The sequence below is a fragment of the Camarhynchus parvulus genome, chromosome 2 (genome assembly GCF_901933205.1).
Source record: "Camarhynchus parvulus chromosome 2, STF_HiC, whole genome shotgun sequence".
In the NCBI taxonomy this organism is placed as follows: domain Eukaryota; kingdom Metazoa; phylum Chordata; class Aves; order Passeriformes; family Thraupidae; genus Camarhynchus; species Camarhynchus parvulus.
The window spans coordinates 58,221,876-58,241,737 of NC_044572.1; the positions used below are offsets into that span (position 1 = coordinate 58,221,876).

General features: G+C 44.9%; 1 protein-coding gene across 2 annotated transcripts in view; it reads right to left on the reverse strand.

The window, feature by feature from the left end:
- Positions 1 to 3,368: 3,368 nt before the first annotated feature.
- The window catches only part of KCNG2 (potassium voltage-gated channel modifier subfamily G member 2), a 52,873-nt gene continuing 36,379 nt past the window's right edge, over positions 3,369 to 19,862 (reverse strand). For both annotated transcript variants that reach the window (XM_030971717.1, XM_030971716.1), the window contains exon 3: positions 3,369 to 4,790. In XM_030971717.1, coding sequence (XP_030827577.1) covers positions 3,996 to 4,790 — 795 coding nt within the window. In that variant the 3' untranslated portion in view covers positions 3,369 to 3,995. The remainder of the gene's footprint in view (positions 4,791 to 19,862) is intronic.

A 19,862-nucleotide genomic window follows, 5' to 3' on the forward strand; every position in this document is an offset into this window, starting at 1 on the left:
TTGGAGGCTTTCTGTAAGTAAGAAGACATCAATATGAGAGCGAGCAGTGTGCCAATAAACAAACACTTCCTGGATACCTTTGCCAACAGCAGTAAATAAAAGACAGGGACTAGAACATAATGTGAGGTTCACCCTGGGGCATGGGCAGGTCTTCCTGTAAACAGCCTTGTAAAGCAGCCAGTCCCAAGGGGATGTCAGCATCTAGAAATGCACTGACAGCAAACAGAGCATTTCAGATCCCCCTCCTGCCCTTCTGTGTCCCGGCTTATGTGCACTTGGCTCTGGTAGGTGCTGGCTGGGAGACTGAGGGGCTTCACTCAGACACAGATGGGCCAGCAGCACCACACTGGATTTCTGTACCCATCAGCCCTTCCTTGTGCCTCTCTTCTCTTCCATGCCAAGGCTTCACAGTCCTCTAAGGCTGTGGCTTGTAGGTGCCAAGGATCCTTTGCCCCCTGAAGCATCTGCTGTGAGGCTGCCATAGCCTGTGCCTGTTCTGGCCTCGGCAGTGTGGGACAGCAGCCTCTGTCTGGCTTACGGTTGAGTGAGAGATGACACCAGCATCACATTTTTCTTTACATTACTGCTTTTTCTTAACTGAGGCTGCTGTGCCATAGAAATGGCTGTGCACATGTGCTGTATGAGCTGAAGTTGTGTTTGACTTTGTGCCATTCCCTTTAGCTCTGTCCCTTTACCAGTTAACACATCCTTAACCCTCCTAAGCTATGGTTTTCATGACTGGTGTTGCCAGCTGCCAGAATTTGTAGGTCTAGATCCATGCATGCTGCCACCAAGGTTGATGTGTAGGTGGAACATGTAGAAGAGGTGGCTTTGCTCACGTTTTGAGTCTTTATCCCATGTAAGAGAGAGAAATATTTTTTTCCTTTTCTTTTTTACTTTTTCCTTGAGGCAAAACTAGTGTGCTACAATCATGAAGCACTTATTTGTTCAAAGAAACAGGTATAACTACCTGCTGGCACTGGTGTGCCTGCAGACAGCAGTGTGGCATTTATTATAGCTAGAGATAAATGGCCTTAAAATCATCTGTGTGCTGTGTCAAAAAACCTCAACCACTATACACAACAAAACCAACATTCTCCAGCAGCTGATCAAAAGCAATAAGCATCACCCATAACAATGGCTGCCCTGGGTGAAATTTATTCTCCTCTGAGTGTCTTTTATGTCTGGCAATGTGTGCATCACAACTTTATGTAGCTTCCAAAAATAATTAGTTTAAAAGGTTCCTGGTTTATATTTGTTTCCTCATCTGTCATCACAATAGATAAAATGAAACTTTATTAAAAGCCAGGCTTTGACTAGGAGACAATGAGTGGGTTTTGTCACTTTATTAAAACTCTGGGCATGCTGGAATTAATTATGTGCCTTTTGAAAAATACAAAGATCTCACTATTGTAGGATAATAGCAACTTGATGGAGAACAGCAGCAATATGGCATGTGTCATCAGTCTGTTTTTCTCCACAGCTGCTGAGCTGCAGTTTGCTGTCCCACCACTGTTTTTTTCATGCTGCAAAGCCAAAAGATGCATTGATTCATGGTTATTTGCTATCACTGCAAGTGTAAAACTCTTCATTCTGCAAGGATGTCAACTCCAGCGTGGCTTTTCTAGTAGTTAGGTAAGTGTGCTTGCAGTTTTTGGGCTTCACCACCTCGAGGACATGCATTCTGCACCTTCCATGTGCACTAGCCATGGTCTCTTCATTCACACTGGAGCCGGAGCATGAAGCACACCTGGTGTGCATGAGCCAAATCACCATGAGGAGTGAACTTGTGAGTCCATCTAGTGAGCCTGTCAGGTGCCACCTTAAGACTGAGCATCTGAATGCCACCAGAAGATGCAGTGCTGCTCCTCAGCACCAGGCCACACTGTCCCCCTGCCACTGCTCCCTTCGCTGGTTTGCAGTCAGCTGGCTCCAAGGCTGGATCCCTGATGTCAAACCTTAATAATCCTTAATGAGAGAAATGTCTGCTCCGGGAATAAAAAAACCCAATAAAATTAAAATCTTTCATGAGTCACAGCAACCCAGTGCTGGCATTGCTTTGCCAAGAGTCTGAGTCAGCTCAGGCACCACCAGCCCTTGGCCCTCCTCTCTAGCACAAGGAGCAGATGTGTTCCTGGTGCTGCTGGGCCATGAAGGATGGGCAGAACCCTGGCGTGGGCCCCTGCATTTGGTCTGCCTGCAGTTCAACACAGCTGGGGCTTTGCTGAGCCAGGTGCATCCTGCAGGGTAGGGGGGCTCGGTTTTGCTGCCTCCATCTCCTGCAGTGCTCAGCAGCAAGTAGCACGAGTTACTTCACATTAGCACAGCAAAACACCACCTCCCTCCACACACAAATCATCAGACACAGAGAGTCAGCAACAAAGCTTTATATTTTTATTAAAATAAAGTGTAACTTTCCAATTTCTCTTGCTTCATTCCTATAAGGAATGGCTTAATATGAGAGTTTGTAATGTAGGATTAGTTTTACATCATATGTTGAGGCAAAAAAAAAACCAAACCCCAAACAACAGACCAGACAAAACCCATCTTCAATACATCAGGTTTTGTTCCCTTCCTGGTGGGTGGAGAACATGGAGGGTGACACTGCATGGCTCTAGTACAAATAGGAGTGTAGGTGCAAGAGACTGTTGAGTTCCATCTCCCTCCATTCCCTGACCACATCCCACCTGTAGGAGCACTGAAAGACCCACACAGCATCCTGACTTGGACCAACTACACAGCTCCGCCAGGGTGGGGGCTGGAAAGCTCATGCATGGGGCTGGCATCAATAAGCAAACATCCAGATGCCACCATATGATTAATTTTCCCTTTAAAATTACTTAAATCATTTGAGAATCAGGAAGAAGAGCCAGAACACTTGTTCTAATGACAGGATTGTCTTTTTCTCAGTAGGAGGGCAAAACCAAAAGACTACTCCTAAGGCAGAGCACAGCTGCTGCTCTGCAGCTTGGGCCAGAGCCCACTGACAGTGTCTCGCTGGCTTCACTGGGTTTGTACTGCTCCCCTACTCCTGTCTGCACACGACTGCACTCAGCGCAGCCACCACCACTGAGGAAGACTTTGCAGAGCTGGGAGTCACTGCTGGTTTAACATTACCCTCCCCTTCTTGAGCAACATGTAGTTCAAATTGGTTCAGTTGCCTGTTAAGCACATTTCTCAATACACAAGAGATGGAAATAGTTAACAGAAAGTGGAGAAACGTCATCATTTGTCATGATATTTTTAATATTTGACTGTTAGCAAAGGAAAAATAACCAAGTTAACATTCAGTACCATAGTCAGGAAGATTTTTTGTATGTATATTTCTGTCATGGGACTAAATAAGATATAAAGCTTAGGATGGTAAATATGCAACTCTACTAAATAATGCAAACTGTGCTCACACACAATTGAGAGCTGGCAGCGCTGCCAGTGCTCCGGCTGTGCTGCTTCATCTGTAGAAGACAAAAGCAAGCCCCTGGTAAAGCTGAAGGAATGCTTCTGCCCTTCTCTCACCCTTGCCCCTTGGCTTGTCTGAGGTTTGAGTTCCTTGGTGGTGCTGCCAAAACAAACGTGCTGTGGGGTGTCACAGCACGGGGAGCCCCTTGCTCAGCCCTGCCACTGAGCAGGGCACAGAGGAGGTGGCACGCTGGTTGCTGTGCCACATGGCACCTGGCACGGGCTGTGCTTCACATTACATTCTGCTGGCTGGCTATGTTCAATGGCTGCTCCTTGGGCATACCCAAAAATACTTGCTCAATAGAAAAGCCCTAAGAAAAGCAATGGAGCAGAGCTGTACTTGGTAGAATTTGTAGGGGTACTTTCCACAGGTCCCTTAAGATCAGAAGTTGGTCTTTAGAGAAACCTTGTGTTTGTCTGCCCCTCATTTATGCCATTCATGGCATTCTTCTTGCAGAACTGACCTCTCTTGTCCACTGCTTCTTGGGCTGCCAATGTATGTCCTCAGCTGTTCAGGGTCAAGAACTTCTCTTGGCTTACTGGTCCACCAAGGTCAGACCCTCCTGCTCACCAGCATTTGGCGGGAATGTGGCGCTGAGCCCCCCTGTACTGTCACCACCCAGGAGCTCGGTGTTCTCTGGCCGCTGGCGCACCTGCCTGCTGGCTACTCGCTGCTGCTGCTCCTTCAGCTCACTGTAGGAACGGGAAAAGGTATGAAAGATGGATGTGACTGGGAAAGCCATCAGCAAAATCCCACTCAAGATGCTGCTCAGGGCTACCACCTGTCCGGGGATGCTACGAGGCACCATGTCCCCGTAGCCAACCGTTGTCATGGAGATCACAGCCCACCAGTAGCTGGTGGGGACACTGGTGAACTCTTGTTTGGCTCCCAGTTCGCTCTCAGCCAAGTACACCAGCGGCGAGAAGAGGGCCATGGCGACGCAGAGGAAGAGCAGGAGCAGCCCGAACTCGCGGGTGCAGCGGCGCACGGTGAGCCCCAGCGTCTGCAGCCCCAGCGAGTGCCGCGCCAGCCGCATCACGTACAGGATGCGCAGCGCCCGCAGGAAGCGCAGCACCAGCCCCACGCGCTCCAGGTACTTGTTCCCGGCTCCCCCGCCGGGCTTGCTGCTGTTCTTTGTGGAAACCACATCCACGATGAGAGAGATGTAGAAAGGCAGAATGGCCAGGATGTCGATGATGTTGAGTGGGGTTTTCAGGAAAGCACACTTGTTTTCTGCCTGGATGGATCGCAGCAGGAACTCAAAGGAAAACCACGCCACACACACTGTCTCCAGCACAAAGATGTCATAGCACTTTCGTGAGCATTCACCCTGGGGAGAAGAGGAGTGGGAAACTCATAAAAGAGGGAAGAAACAGATTTAGCTGGGGAGTGAAACAAAGAGAGTGTCAGCTCTTAAAGGAAAGCACCACGTGAAATTGATGCAAATTGTGAGGTACCAAAGCAAAACCACGGCTGCTGAGAGGTACTAAAACCAAAGGCTACATGTTTGACTACAGGACAGGTCAACAATGCTCTGGAGTGTCTCAAAGCTGCCAAGAATTTGGTGTGATCTTATCAGCTGTTGGCCAGAGAGCCTACTGCTAAAAAGCCAGTGGCTTGCACTTCATTTCTAACCAAGACTTTAACATCTTTTAAAAAGGATTAATACAGGATTAATGGGTTGTAATAAATATGTTATCCTTCCTTCCCTTCCTGATCAATAATAAATTGCTTACTAATGGCTCATAAACACCTACAGCATTTTATGTGATATGCTTGGAGTTATCTATAATCTATTATTCACTAAATAGAGTACATATTTTATATTCCAGTGAACATTTATTAGCACACCCCTACAGTCAAACACATATATAAAGTACTGAGAAATGTAGGCATTTCTAAAAGAAAAAATACCACAGGATAGAGTGGGTTCTGGAGGGATAAGTGTTTTTAGTTACTGCACCTGTAAAAACTAGTGACCACAATGCCTTCCCCAAGCTTTCTTCCCCTGCTCTTCCCTGCAGGCTCACTTGGTGGCAAATAAAGAGAGCTCTGGCTCTTTAGTTATGATGCTTGTAAACAAGCCTCAGTGCACTGGAAAGGCAATAAACAATAATGCTGGTGATGGCCACTCCTCAGTTGTTAATACTGTGGCAATTCTCTGCTATATCACTCTTGGTACCTCCAGCTGAATAATAAACAACTTCTCTACATAAACAGATTTTGATGTGGACAATTATAGGGGTAGTGCTGTTTCCTCTGTAAATGCTTGTATAAAAGTGTGAATGCTCTGGGGGCTTTGTGTGGAAGGCAAGTGTATACTTATTAGGGGAAGTGTATATTTACTCAGTGTGCCAGTTTGAACAGTTTGTGAAACAGTTTGTTGTAAGGAGTCAATCCATGCTAGTGGGGTGTGTGAATCCCACTGGATGCAACAGGTATTAGGTCCCAATTCCCAACCCTGTTATACTTGCCTGTGCCAAATTACAGCAATAAAACATCAGTTGAGAATGGCAAAGCTGTGTCCAGCTGGTTCCCATTCGCCGCTGGAGAAGCTGAGAACCTGGCACATTTATTAGCAGCTCTGCCCACATACTCAGCTAGGGGAGTCTTTTGCTCCAGAGAGCCAGGGAAATTTTTAATGCACAGCACCACATCCTAACTTCATCCCTCTTGAAGTGTGTATGCACAGGCTTTTTCACGGTTTGGAAAGAAAGCAGCCAGCAAGAGACTGATGAGACTTTTTCCCTCTTCACTAACTGCAGCCTTCCCCAAAATGTGGAGGGACTGGATATGTTCAAGGGCTGTTGCACTGCCAGCAGTGAAAGCAGTGTCATCACATGAATGCAAAGCCTTGGGTTACCTCAGTATGACAGTCAAAATTCTGAGGCACCCTGCACATCTTACACTTAAGAAGAGACTAAGACAATAACTAAAGAGATGTCAACAAGAAAAACAGATGTGAAAAGGAATCCTCAGAGCCAGCATTTATGGTCCTTGTAGTAACCACAATAAAAATTGTGATGCCTTGTGTTTATGGAATTTTGTTTCGTATTCCACTTTCAATTGGCACATGATGTACCTCCCACTGTTTCCCAGGGGGTCATGCTGATATGGAGAGAAAAATTACTTGTCCTATTGAAATTACTGTTGAGATTTTAAGCATATTGCAGGGAGGAGTGATAATCTTATTTTACCAGTATAGTAGCTCAGATAGCCTCTCTTTAAATTCTGAATTTTGATTCATGTGAACACTAGAAGGAGCTTAATTTATATCTGCCTCACCAAACTAATTTGGTCCTAAGTAAGTATTTTTGTCACAAGCATAATACAGAAGGATGTAAGATTTTGTTTCTAGGAACTTTCCTCCTATCACAGCATAATTATGCTGTCAGGCTCTCCTATCAAATACAGAATCAAGACACTTTCACACCACAACACAAATCTGGCTCTGTGAGACAAAGCTCACAAGGTCAGTGGAAGGACTCTGCCTGTACCACGGTAACTTCTCTCCTTATGACCCAGAAACCAGCCCTCAAACCAATATTGTCCCAGAACTCTTCTGCCTGGCAATCTCTCATCAGGATATGCTTGATCTCACACCTAAGGGAGTCACTGAAGGTGATTTGCAGCTCTTCATCCCATCCTTGCAGGTGCTCTATAGGTTCAGGTTGCGGTGTGAGAATGACAACCCAGAGGAAAATAGCTATGGCTTCAGCAAAGCAACAGCAATGACAAGATGAATACCCAAATGTGCAAATTTGCTGTCTCTGACAGGTGCACCATTACTTGGACCACCACCTATGGAAACTACGATGCACCTTGCCTTAAGAGCCCTATCTGGCAGGAAGTGTTCTGGATTCTGATGCACATATATAGATTTTTTGTGCCACTAAAAGTTTTGGGAAAGTCAGTGAAGCCTATGGGGAATTTAGCCTTAAAATAAAACTACAAAGTCAGTAAGGTGATTAATAGCTAATTTGGCACCTAATTCCCCCAGCAATTTCTTTTAGCTGCATATGGAAAGGAGACTGCCAAAGTGGTTTTGTGTATGAGTTTTGGTGCAGGAGAAAACAGGAGTGAAGATTACTCCTTATGAATGGGCTACCAGGGAAGATGACTTTTGGAAGACCCTGTCTGCTCTCCCACACTCTGACATGTTTATCCTCTGTACGTTCACAGACCTAAAACATTGCTATTTATGTCTTCAATCTTCCTGCAGAACTACATCCCAAATGCAAGTGGGGGAGCAGTCTGGAGAGGTTTGTTCAGCCAAGCTCAAGAAACCTGGTGGAATCTGGAGCTCAGATAATCCAACACTGCAGAAGCAAGCTGCATCTTTGCCCATCAAGATAATGAGGAGCTGAAATTTCTTCCATCCAGAGCGGAGGCTGGGCCCTGGCTTTTTTCCACTCTTCCCACTCCCCACAGCTGACAAATAATATGAAAGTGGAAATGTTTACTTTCAGTACAGTGGAGTGATAATGTTTTACTACACAGAGCTCACTTCAACAGGATGAAACAATCCCCCCTTCCAGCAAATGCATAATTATCTTCAACAACTTGCTCAGTATCCTTATTAACCAACACTATCTAAACAAGCCAAGCTCTGTCCAAAGGCTGTCCTAAGAATAAGAGGGTCTGAACATGCTTTTGGAAAACAGATCTGTGTGTCAATCAACCTGACAGAGGTCTCTTTTTCCCACTAATTAAATGTCTTCCTATCCCTTGGACCATGTTTCAACGTCATCTAGGTGTGTCCTATTATTATCCTCACATGTTATAAAAAACAGCAACTCAAAATTGTATTTCATACTCTTTGCACTTAATTTCTTTCAGCTGCAGCTGCTTTTCCTTGCTGGTTTTTTTTTTTTCCTGTTTGACTACAGTATTGGTTAAAAATGAAAAAAAAGGGCAATTTTTGCTTTCTAAACCTTCTAACTATGTTTTCCAGTCCAAATGGATGCTGAAATTCTGTTTGGGCTTTTGAGGTTTTTCCGTTCAAGAAAACAAAGCAAAAATTCTCAGAAAGGCACACTCACAGATGGAAAAAAAAATAAAATCAGTAATTAATCAGCCATTGGAACACAAGAAAAACAAGTCCTAACAGAATAGGGCATCCTGCCCAAAATAGGTCTTCATCAAATCTGTATATTCTCAAAAAAGATTTGAGCTATACCAGCTTGTGGCCATAAACATATCCATTAACAACTACACACTGCTTTTTACTTTTTATAAGCAAAACAGCTCTTCCTCATACCAAGTAACGAAATTTCTTCACCCTGTAATCTAATGGATACAGTTTTATCACTACTTTTTCATATTTAGATTGATGAAATTGAGCTGCAGGGAAAACAGTTGTTTTTCACAAAGTGTATATATTTATTTATCTGTGTACATTTGTTTCTTCCAAACCATGAGTAGTTTGGGTTTCTTTTTTGCGCAAAAACTTCTTGAGTATGGGAAATTATCTGCAGTTGCACAGAATTTGGGGACTATATACCAATATCAACACAGGGAACAAGGAAAGAAAATAAGACATCAGTAAGTAATTCTGTGCTGTCAAATTAAAGTGAGTCTCCTTCATTAGGATCTACAGAAATTTGCTGTCAAAAAGCCAATCATAGCATCTTTCTTCTGGAGCAACGTTTTCTTTGCCAAAAGTTCCTTTGGCAAAAGGAAAATTACAAAAAGGAAAATTGGTGTCACTGGAGTTCAAATCCATCTGTATTCATTGTTCTGTATGGCCTGTCTAAAAGTGGCAGACATTTTTCCGAAACATTTTGCTTTGGCTTGCAGGGTCCATTTCACTTGTACTGAACCCTGTACTGAGCCCCAGAAAAATTCTCCACTGTGTGTTGTGTGACTTCTCGGCCCTGCCTTTGTCCTCTGGTCTCCTGGGAAGAAATTGTGACTATTCCTTAGATTCTTGCAGGCTTTGACACCATCTTCTAATCCCTCTGCATTACAAGATGTCAAAAGCCAGATCACCTTTAACTGCTCTTGTGCTGCTTTCCATGCACTTTTTTGTGAGGTCAGCAGCTCCGCGGCACTTTGAAGGAAGAAGTTTCAATGCTGCCCACTTTGACCCTATAGTGAGATTTCCCTTACTGTCAAATCTATATGTTAAGAAAAAAGAAACTCCAACATGAGAGGCATTGCATACAAAAGTACTTACATAAGTTTGAAAATCATGACATTTCTAAAATGATCTTTTTGTACACGTCCACTTGCCCCTTGTTACTTGAGCCTTTCGGGTCACACGTTTCAAGTGTTTCTCTGTGCACATCAGATCAAACTCTTTCTTAACAACAGTGTGGAACTTGAAATTCTGATGCAACTGAGATCTCAGCATCAGAGATCTGTGTTAAGAGACCTGCAGCCCTGAGGCTGCTGACAAGTCTGCCTACAGTCCCCAGTCCAGAGGCTTAGGGTGTTCCCCTTGGATTTGGGTGGGAGGCTGAGCCGCCTGTTTCAATGAACATCTGCAGGGTGACCCAGAGGACAGACACGCCTCCAGTACCAATTATTCTGCAGCCCAACACTTGGAGCCTTTGCTGGGCTTCGCAGAGACCCAGCTCCCCCTCCTGTGAGAGCGGGGTGGAAGCTTGCATCTGGCTCCGTCCCAGTGCGTGGGAGCACCCGAAGCACTGGCTGCTGGATCACTGGCTCTCTCTTGTCATTGTAAAATGAAGAAGCCTTCCTTGAGAAAAATTCCAGCAAAAGAGCAACATTCCCAGAAACACGACTTACCAACGAAACTCTAAGGTATTGCTCACGCTGGCACTTTTTGATGAAAGGCAATTTTCTGATGAAAAGTGATATTCTAGTGAAAGCATCCAGACAATTTTCCCAGCAGGGATAAGTGCAGGACTCCTGCGATGTGCCCGACCTTGGAAGGGCAGCATCCCGCCCTGCCCTGGGGCACAGGCAGCTCCCCTGGCTCTGACCACCCACAGACACGGCGATTGGAACTCAGCGCGTCTGCCACTGACACCGGGGTCAGGCTGAACTCGCAGTCAGCCTGCTCCCCATACTTCCTTGTGCTCCCAAAGAAAGATAATTCAGATAACTGCACAGCCTGTCCTCGAAGCTGGCCGGCTATGAAGTCAAAGTAACAATTTCTGTTTTTGAAGTCACCAAAGGGCCATGAAAGAGTCCTCTGCTTCTTGCTGTCCACACTTTGATCCGTAACTGGAGCTTCGTTTGTTTCATCTTCAGCCCAGCTGCCAGCAAAGGTAACCTGTGCCTCCGAGGGGAGGGCTGCTGCCAACTTTGTGCAGCCCTGTTATGGACACAGATAGCTCTTATACAACTTGTCTTTGTTGAGCAGAAAGGGCAAGGAGGTGGGCAGGAGCTACACCTGCTTGCCCCTCTGGATTTCCCTTGGTCCTGAGACAGCACAGCCCCAAATCATCACTTCTCAAAACCCCTCAGGCTGCCATTTTTATCCTGCCAGTGAAGCTGCAAATAAACATGGAACGCCAACAGGAACAAGGGAGATGCAAGAGACTATGGCAGCTGCTAGAAGGTAACTGCAGGCTGTGCTAAAATGCCCAGCCAGAGTCTGACCAGCTCGTGGAACTGCATGCTGTGCTATTCACTTGCAGTCATGCAGCCAAGGGGTTACTGAGATACCTGCATGTGCCTTCCATTTGTCTCAAATTGCTGCTCTGACCTGTGACTCTGAAGCCAGATGGCTGTGCTCATGGAAATCTCAGAAAAGGGCCTGGGAGTCAATGAGAGGGAAGAGAAGACCACGTGAGGACTTTACCTAAGACTGCCCTTGCAGACTACAGAGACAGGAGGCACATCAGGATGGCACTCCTGATCCAGGAGGCTGCAGAGGGAACCAGCTGTGCTTCCTTGGGTTACTCTGCCCAATCCACAAGCAGCTGATGCCTTGGGCCATCTCAGCCCCAAACTGTACAACCAAAATCAGACACTGTAAGTAGGCCTTGTGTTCCTAAGCCATATAAATAGTGAGCTTTGAGACCTGTTTAGCTGACACCTTTTTCCCTGGAAATGCTACAGATGTTTTAACAGCTGACTGCATGCATCTGGCATATACCTCTGAATGGGGGAGAAAGACACAGACATGACGGATTCAATTGCCTACCTACCAGGCAAGACCTACTGTGATGCTAAGGCTTTCTTCCACTTCCCTGCCTCCTTCATGTACTGCCCCTGACACATGCAGATGTATTCTTTGGTCCAGTATCCTGCCTCCTTTTGCCCCAGTAGAGCTGCTGTTGAGAAGAATGCAAAGCAGGTAAGTAGTACTACAGATGCACAAAATGCCCTCTCATTAATACCTCCTTCTGAACTAGCTCTCCTCATGCCTGTGCCTGTTTTTAGCACACACTTCTCCAAAAGCAACAATGTTTTTTAGAGGGAAAAAAATGCTATCTGGCTCTACTTTATGGAAAGCAACCAAAACCTAAACTCTGCAAGAAGCAGGAAACACAGAAAGAATAAAACAGACCATGAAATATCTACGAAACAGTCAGCTTGCCTGATTTTCAGATGTCTATCAGGAACAAGCACAGCACCTCATCCAGAGAGGCTGGGGGTAGTGTCAAGACATCCAATGTCTTAAAGCTCCTCAGGCTCTGTGACTGTGGCTGGGAGCAGCTTGAGGAACCAGCGTGAGCTCCAGCAGCCAGCTGCTTCTGTCGCCCACTCTGATCACACCACACACCAGGAGTGAGGGGCTGTACTATAACATAAGGAGGAGCAATACACCCTGGGTAACATCTTCTGCAGGTGTGGTCCAGGAGTGGCTTGAAGGGCAGCACCAGCAGCTGAATAACTGCAACCTGCAGGGCAGGTAGGAGGGCGCAGGAAAGGGACCTTACATGATCAGTCTATGCTGGCTACCTTCAAAGGGAACCCCTCACTAATTGACAGGAGACTGTTGGACAGAGAATAGCTACACTGGCTTTCAGTACCTGGACTCCAGAAGACACATGAGGTTCCAAAATAGAACCCCTGCAAGAACAGGGAAGACAAGAGACTTCTTAAGATTTAAGCTTCTCAGTTTTGAGGGTTGGTGGTGTGATGTAGTTCCCATGAGAACAGGGGTGTGCACTCACCCCAGAGGATCCCTCCAAGTCCTACCTGCCCATAAGGTCCAGCTGGCAGAGGAAATGACCTCTTGGTGATGCTGGAGTCGGCCTTCAGGGTCTGAGATCCCCACCTGGCTGGTGCACAGCTTTATTCTGTACATGAGTGTAAGACATAAGCAGGCTATTACTAATATTTAGAGAACTGCAACCTATATGTACAAGAATAGATTTACTGCCATTTGCTTGAATAAATATTCTAAATCAAAACACTGCTTTTGTACCTGGGGTCTGCTTTGGCAATTTTGCAATTGTTCAGTGCCATTGGGACACTGTCTGAAGACAAACAGCTACACAGGAAGACACAGGTCCAGGAAAACAAGGTATTGTATTTGAAACTCATCAACTGCCATGGCATTCGAGGCAGGACTTCACAGACCATAGTCCATATGGCTTGCTTGTCTTTGCCCTGCAGCTGACCCTCTGTGGGAAACACCCGTGGGTGACATAGGAGTCCAGGTGTGCCCAGGATTCCTTGCACAACCCTCTGTGCTTGGACCAAGCACAACCTGCCCAGCCTGGCCTCAGGGGGCAGCTCAGCACAGAGGATTTGTTCATCAGCCACTGCCACTGACAGAGGCAGAGAGGCAGGAAAAACAATGATGATTTCACCAAGCCAAGGTGTCCTCCAAAGAACAGCTTCAATTTAGAAACACCAATGTTCTCAGTATTTCTGACTAAAATTACCTTGGAATTTTCTATTTCTGGATTTCCAGAATTCTTTTTTTGGGTTTGCCCCATTTCTTTCACTGAAATTGGAAGTAAAAATCCCCAAGAGAATAATGAAGCACCAGGAGCGTCCTTACTGACAAGTGTCCCCCTCTTCCTCTGATTTTATATGAATAGAAATCTTCCTCCTCAGCTCCCTCTATTTTCTAGCTCTGATAGAGGCATCAGAGCCTTGGAAGTTTACAATGTTTTTTAAAAAAATCTGCAAATCTAAGCAAGTGCTTGATCCTGAGCTTTCACATGAAGCAGCCCAGTTACACTGCAACTTAGCAAATCTGATTTCTGTATTTTCTATCCTAGTGCTCTGAAAACAAGGCATACTCAGTTGGCACTTGGAAAAGCTTGAGCAATGGCACTTGGCACTTGCAGCACACCTGGTCCTCACAGACAGGGCAAGATTGCAGCAATAAAGATGAGGGCTATAAACCAAACCAGCATCAAACTGCAGAACCAGAGCAGGGCTGAGTTCTTGCCAAGGGCACCTGGGTGCAGTTTGAACAGTTTCCCCAGGGAATGGGAACACCTGCACACCCCTCCAAAAGAACCAGTCCAAAAGGGACAGGGCTGTGTGACAAAGCAGGGGCATTCCCCAGGCTTTCACATCTACCCAATATCTGGGAAAAGGTGATGTGGTGGCACCTGGCTGTGCTCACAGATATACACTGCCTACCACTGTGGTCTTCTGAAATCCAGCACTCTCTTTCCTTCCTCTCCTCCTCCACACCAAAAAAAGAATCTGTCTTGTTTCTCTCTCTCATTAATTATATTAAAAGATCAACTGATTCGTAATATAATTTTACAGTCTATTTTCCCTCTTATTTACCCCAATTTCTCACTTCTTTCAATCATTTTTTGAAGCTCTTCTTCTCCTGCCTCCCACTCACTGCTAGTTCTGTTTTACTGACCCTTATTTATTTTACTGGTTCCTGCAACCCTGTAATCTGCTATAAGATCTGGGGATGTCTGTTTTTTTCCTTGGAGGAAAGGAAGACAGAGTCAAGCTTACTGCTTTCCTTTGGCATTTTTTTCCAAACCTGTATCTCTCCCCCCGCAGTCTATCCCCTTATCTGAGAGCAGGGGAAGGATTTGCCTGTGTTGCCTGTGGGAAGATTTGCCTTCCTGCTGGTAGCAGCTCAGGCATAGCTGGCAGGGAGCTCCCGCAGTGCCCTTGCACTGAAATGCTCTGAGCTGCCATGGGTTTTTACCAGGTGGATGTGACCACGGCAAAACCACGCACACTTTCATATTCTCTTTCTGCTCGAGGCAACAGTAAAAACAGTGCTTGCTGTGCCAGCAGTGCAGTGCAGCACACAAGAGCTTACCTTAAAACACCCAACATTTCTACTGTGTGTGTGAAGGCAATGAGCTGCAGACTGGGAGAAAATCTCTGCAGCGTCTGCCCACAGTCAGAGCAGGGACTTTTTGGGAGAGTGCTGCAATTTCTCTTGTCATCATCTCTACCCAGTGTACCAAGTGCCAAGTTTCCAGCACAGCTCGGGATGTATTGGATGGTTGGGACCTTCACACTATTCTCTGCATTTCCTATTTGAATCCAGGCACAGGAAATGAGATGGGGCAAGGGAAAGGGATTGTTTGTGTGTGTGTGACTTATGGAAGGGTGAGGGCAGAGTGAGAGAATGGCCAGAGGGGTGGGCTGGCACATGTCCTCGTGAACAGCCCGTTCTGGCTGTGGCTAAGCCCCTCCAGCAGCATGTCCCAGCCCCTGTGGCAACCCCTACAAACACAGTCAGTGCTGGACAAGACACCTGGGTTAGGATGCTGCCTTCATGGGACCAGATTCATGCCACACCACTCCTCAGAGAGCTTCCAGGCTTCTGAGCTTTTTCTGGCTGCCCTTGCCTTTAATTATAATTGTGAACTCACTGCTCATTTCATCTTACTGATGCCTTCAGGTTTGAATATTCACAAGGGCCAAGGAAGCCCCAGACAGAGAGAAGATGTACAGCATCCTTGCTGGCACCTCCTACACCAGCAGGAGTCAGGGACAGGATGGCAGTGGCTCACTGCCCTGGAAGGGCAGAAGAGGCTCTTGAGCTGATCCTCTGTGGAGCAGAGGATCTTGCCAAGTGGCTCATGAATCATATGCATGGCTTCAGGTGAGCTCAGTCAGAACGTTTAGAAGGACTGACAGAATGAGATGCACACAGGCATGTCCAGATAAATGGTTTCCATTGTTAATTAGCCACACTGTAGCACACTTTAATTCAGAGCATGAGTTTGTCCAGCTGCAGCTTTCAGTTATTTCAGTTCACTGTTGCCCACAGACATTCTCTTATTATGATTCCCACTGCATTAAAAGCACTTCTAGTGTCTCATTATAAAGTAGAACTTGAGATTTTAAACCATTTTTAAAACTTTTTTTTCAATTTGCCTTCCAAATGGATATCAATCTGGACACAGGCTTGAGAGCCTCACTTGATGTCTTATGTTGGTTTTCTATTATTATGAGATCTGAGAGAATTTTTTAAACAGTAAGGAAGCTAATTTCTGAAAAATGTCTTTTTATTAAGGAAGAATATTGTGTGGCACTAATTCAAATGTCTTACAGAAGTATCTACATCAGAAGTTACTTTCTTCTGAAAATTTTATAACCTAAAAAAAAAAAAAATTAAATTTGATTAATGAGAGGTGTTCTACACAAACTAGATCAAAATGTGACTCGGTACCATGTTTTTGATGTTTTTACTTGGAACTAATATCATGCTTACCATTAGAAAACCTAACAACTCTATAGATTTCTCCTGGTCCTTTCTCAAGCCTTTGTTTAAAAACTTCTGTAAAAAATCTTACACTCAATTTGTCTTGAATACAAATGTCTACACTGAAAAAAAACCCCAGTTTCAAAAACTTTTATATTTCATCTCCATTGCTACACTCTAGGCAATGAAAATGTAAGCATTTATAATGCTGAATGATTTAATGCAATTCTTCTAAGTGCCGTACACATGAATCAGCTCATTACCTCAGCACAGCTATATGAGGTGCAGCCAAATGTAAATCTGCCTCCTTGCTTTCGTTCCAAACCTCCAGAATTGATAGCAACCTATCCTGGAGTTCTGAAATGAAATTTCCAGATTGTATTTTCATTTTAAATAAATGAAAGAGCTCTCTCTTTCAGAACACGGGGACAGTACTCAACAAGCCCACAGTGCCCAAGCTCTCCTGCAAAAGGCAGTGGAGCAATCTATGGAATACAGGAGCTGTGCTGTAACCCCAGGATATCAGGCTGTGACGAGCAGCTGTAGTAATTTTACAAACATGTCTGAAGGCCAAGCACCTATTATTGTGAGATATCTTCAGAGATTCCCTGGAAGATTTACCTGGAAGTTTGGAGAATAAACCACTGGTAGGGATAGATACTTACGGGGGTGGAACCAGAGAGATATTAAAAGAAATTAAATGTGGAGCATATTTTGCTGGGTGAGCCACACTGCACCAAATATAAACCGGTTAACAATGTGACAAAGTTACAAATGCTTTTATGAAATAGTTTTAGCTGTTTAATTATTTATCACTAATGTTACATTGCAGCATATTTATATAATATTTAAAACAAGACCCAAGCTTGCTATTTATTCATGAGAAGATATCCTGCAGACTGAAAGAGTTCATTGGCCCAGAATAAAATCATTAACAAGTCAAAAGTAATTTTATCTTAGCCAACTCTTGCCTTGTTCCCAAGCAGCACAGATAAACACTCTCCATTTTTTTACTTCTAAGCCTAAAACACTGCAGAGAATCTCAGGTAGCTCCCAAAATCTATATTGTAACCTACTGTCCTCAAAATCTTCCAGGGCAGCTCCTTAATCCATAAGGATTTCTCTCTTTATTTGGGAAAAGCAACCTAATAGCAGGCACTGCCGTGAGAGCCACAGCTGGGCAGAGCCAGGCATGGAGAGCTCAGGTGGTGACTCTGCTGAGAGGAGGAATTTTGAGCAGGTCTTCAGGCTCCCCAAGGGACTCTGTGTAAACCTGCCACACAGTGCTGGGTCCCCACCCTCAATCTAAGGGCAATTCTCAGAGAAAGAAAATACAACAGTCCTCCTAATCCTCCCGATACAGGGGAGGATGATTTTCTTACTGGGACCATGGTTCCTTTATCTGCTCTTGAAGCAGCTGCCACGATGGAACAACCAGACACATCTGCCAAAGGTTAGAGAGCTTCAATGAAGCAGGAAGGCTGGATTTTTGTTTTTTCTTCCAGGGGTGGGACAACTGCAGAAAACAATTACTTTTTTTCCCAAGAAAAGCAAGCAAGCCAAGGAGAAGAAATGGTGAGATCTCTTCAAATAAATACAACCAGTTGTTATCCAGCACTCTGTCCACGCAACCAATAGCAAGAACAACCAATCATTCCTTCAGATGTTTTCTATTTGTTAGCAGCTTAAGGCAGCCCTGCAAAGAGGAAAGACTGTCTTGTATAAGAGCTGGCAAAGCTGGCACATGGTGTGCTATTTGACCAGGGGTTTTGCAAGCAGCAGGGGTCCCGGGCAGTGGCTGGCAGAGCTGGTGGCAGAGGGCAGTGAGATGTACAGCAGTGATGCTGAGGACTCCCAGTACCCAATGTGTCTCCTCAGTGTGTGAATACAGCAATCCTGAACTCAGCAAAATAAACCAATACTGAGATATGCTCCATATAACAGCTGGATTTGGACAGCTGAAAAGGATGGATTGAGATTCGGATCCACAAGGCAAAACCAAAGAAATGTGTTGTTTTACATCAGGGGCTGTGTCTTTTAAATGTCTCACAGACATTTCCCAGGAAAATGATCTAAGGACATGATCATCATTTCTCAATACTTGCAAAGAACATTTTGCCATTGGTCTCACACTTATAAACCCCATGGGACTCAGAGAATAAGATACAGAAAGCCCCACAGAACTTGACATTTAACGTTTAGATTGAGCAGTGCAGAGTTCTCAGCTCTGTGATGTTAACGCTGTCTGTGTGACACACAGAAGCAGCATCACTTATTAAAACCAAACCTCATCACTTCCCACTGCTTTCAGACAAACCTGATCTCTGAAAGACAACCTGCCTAGCAAATGTCTCTGACCATCAGAAAGGAGTTGGGAGACCATGCTGGCATGACTCAGACTTGAGAACTTTGCAGTTACTCCTCAGTTTGGATTCAGCATGAACTAAGCTGGTCTCACTTGCAAAAAAGAACTTCCTTGCCTAGAAACACGTCTTGCAGGTGAAGCATGAGGAAGGTACCTGAACAGATACAGTTTTATTTCTATTGTTATGATGGCCATAGACATTGTGTTTAAGATATTCTGTCCCAAAGCATTCCCAATCTAAAGGCAAGATTACACAGAACAGGTGATGGAACTACATGAGGCCAATTGAGAACTCCAACAAGAAAGCAAACATTTGCTTATTGCTGATAACTGGAACTGTGAGTAAAGGATGCTCTCAAAGCTTGTAATTTAAAGCATGTGTTACCAGTTTCATTTAAGTACTTTCTGAGGAGAAAACCTACTTTGGCTTATGGAAGGAAAAAAAGTAAGAAACACCTTACTTCTAGTTAAAATAGAGTTCTGCAGTGCTCTGAGTCCTACACCCCTTAAGCAAGGACATGTGAATGTTAAACTGAATATGAATCTCATCTGCCTACAGGAACTTCCTTGTGCACAACGTAGAAAAGGCAGGTGAGCATTGCTACTGAGTCATTTGGTCTTTCCCTGGCCTCCAGTCAGCTGTGTCCCAAGGAGTCTGGAGCAGACACAAAATGCAAATTAGCAATATAGGGTACAAGTACAGTACGTCAGTTCAGATGCCAAAACTGGTGATACTGTTACAGCTTATGCTTTTTGCATTTCAACAACAGAGCTGAGAGTGGTATAACAAATTCTCAGATGATCCCTAGGGAAATTAGTTAGTCCAATTCCCCAGGATTCTTTTTATAATAAGTCACCCTCAGTGCCTACATACTATTAATAGTTATCTGTAACACCAACAGGGAGATATTTTTTTAATACATGTTTTTTGTTGACTGTGCTGTAATTTCTAGAACAGTTTATTTCACAATGAAAGTAAAAACACAAGCTGCAGTTTTATTAATACTTTCATTCATGAAAACAAACCATCTATGCATCACTCGCAGCTCTAAGTTAAAATTAAGGTCTCAGTATCATAAGCAGAGCAACAACTGGACAGTCAGAAAACAGATAAAATCATAAAAATGATGCCAGTAGTTCCAGAGTCTCAAGCAGAGTGCCATCTTAGGATAGCAAGCACCACTGGACTTTGTCCAGCATGTCTGTATCTCTTGCACTGAGAAGCCCAGCACTGCACACTACTCCAAGTGTGGCCTCCCCAGTGCTGAGCTGAGGGGAAGAATCTCCTTCCTTGATGTGCTGGCAGCACTTTGCCTGATGCAGCCCAGGACACCGGTACTGGTCTTTGCAGCGAGGGCACAGCGCTGGCTTACGGCCAGCCTGCTGTCCACCAGGATCCCCAGGTCCTTTGCCACCAACCTCCTTTCCCTCTGGGTGGTCCCAGCATGTACAGCTGTGTGGGG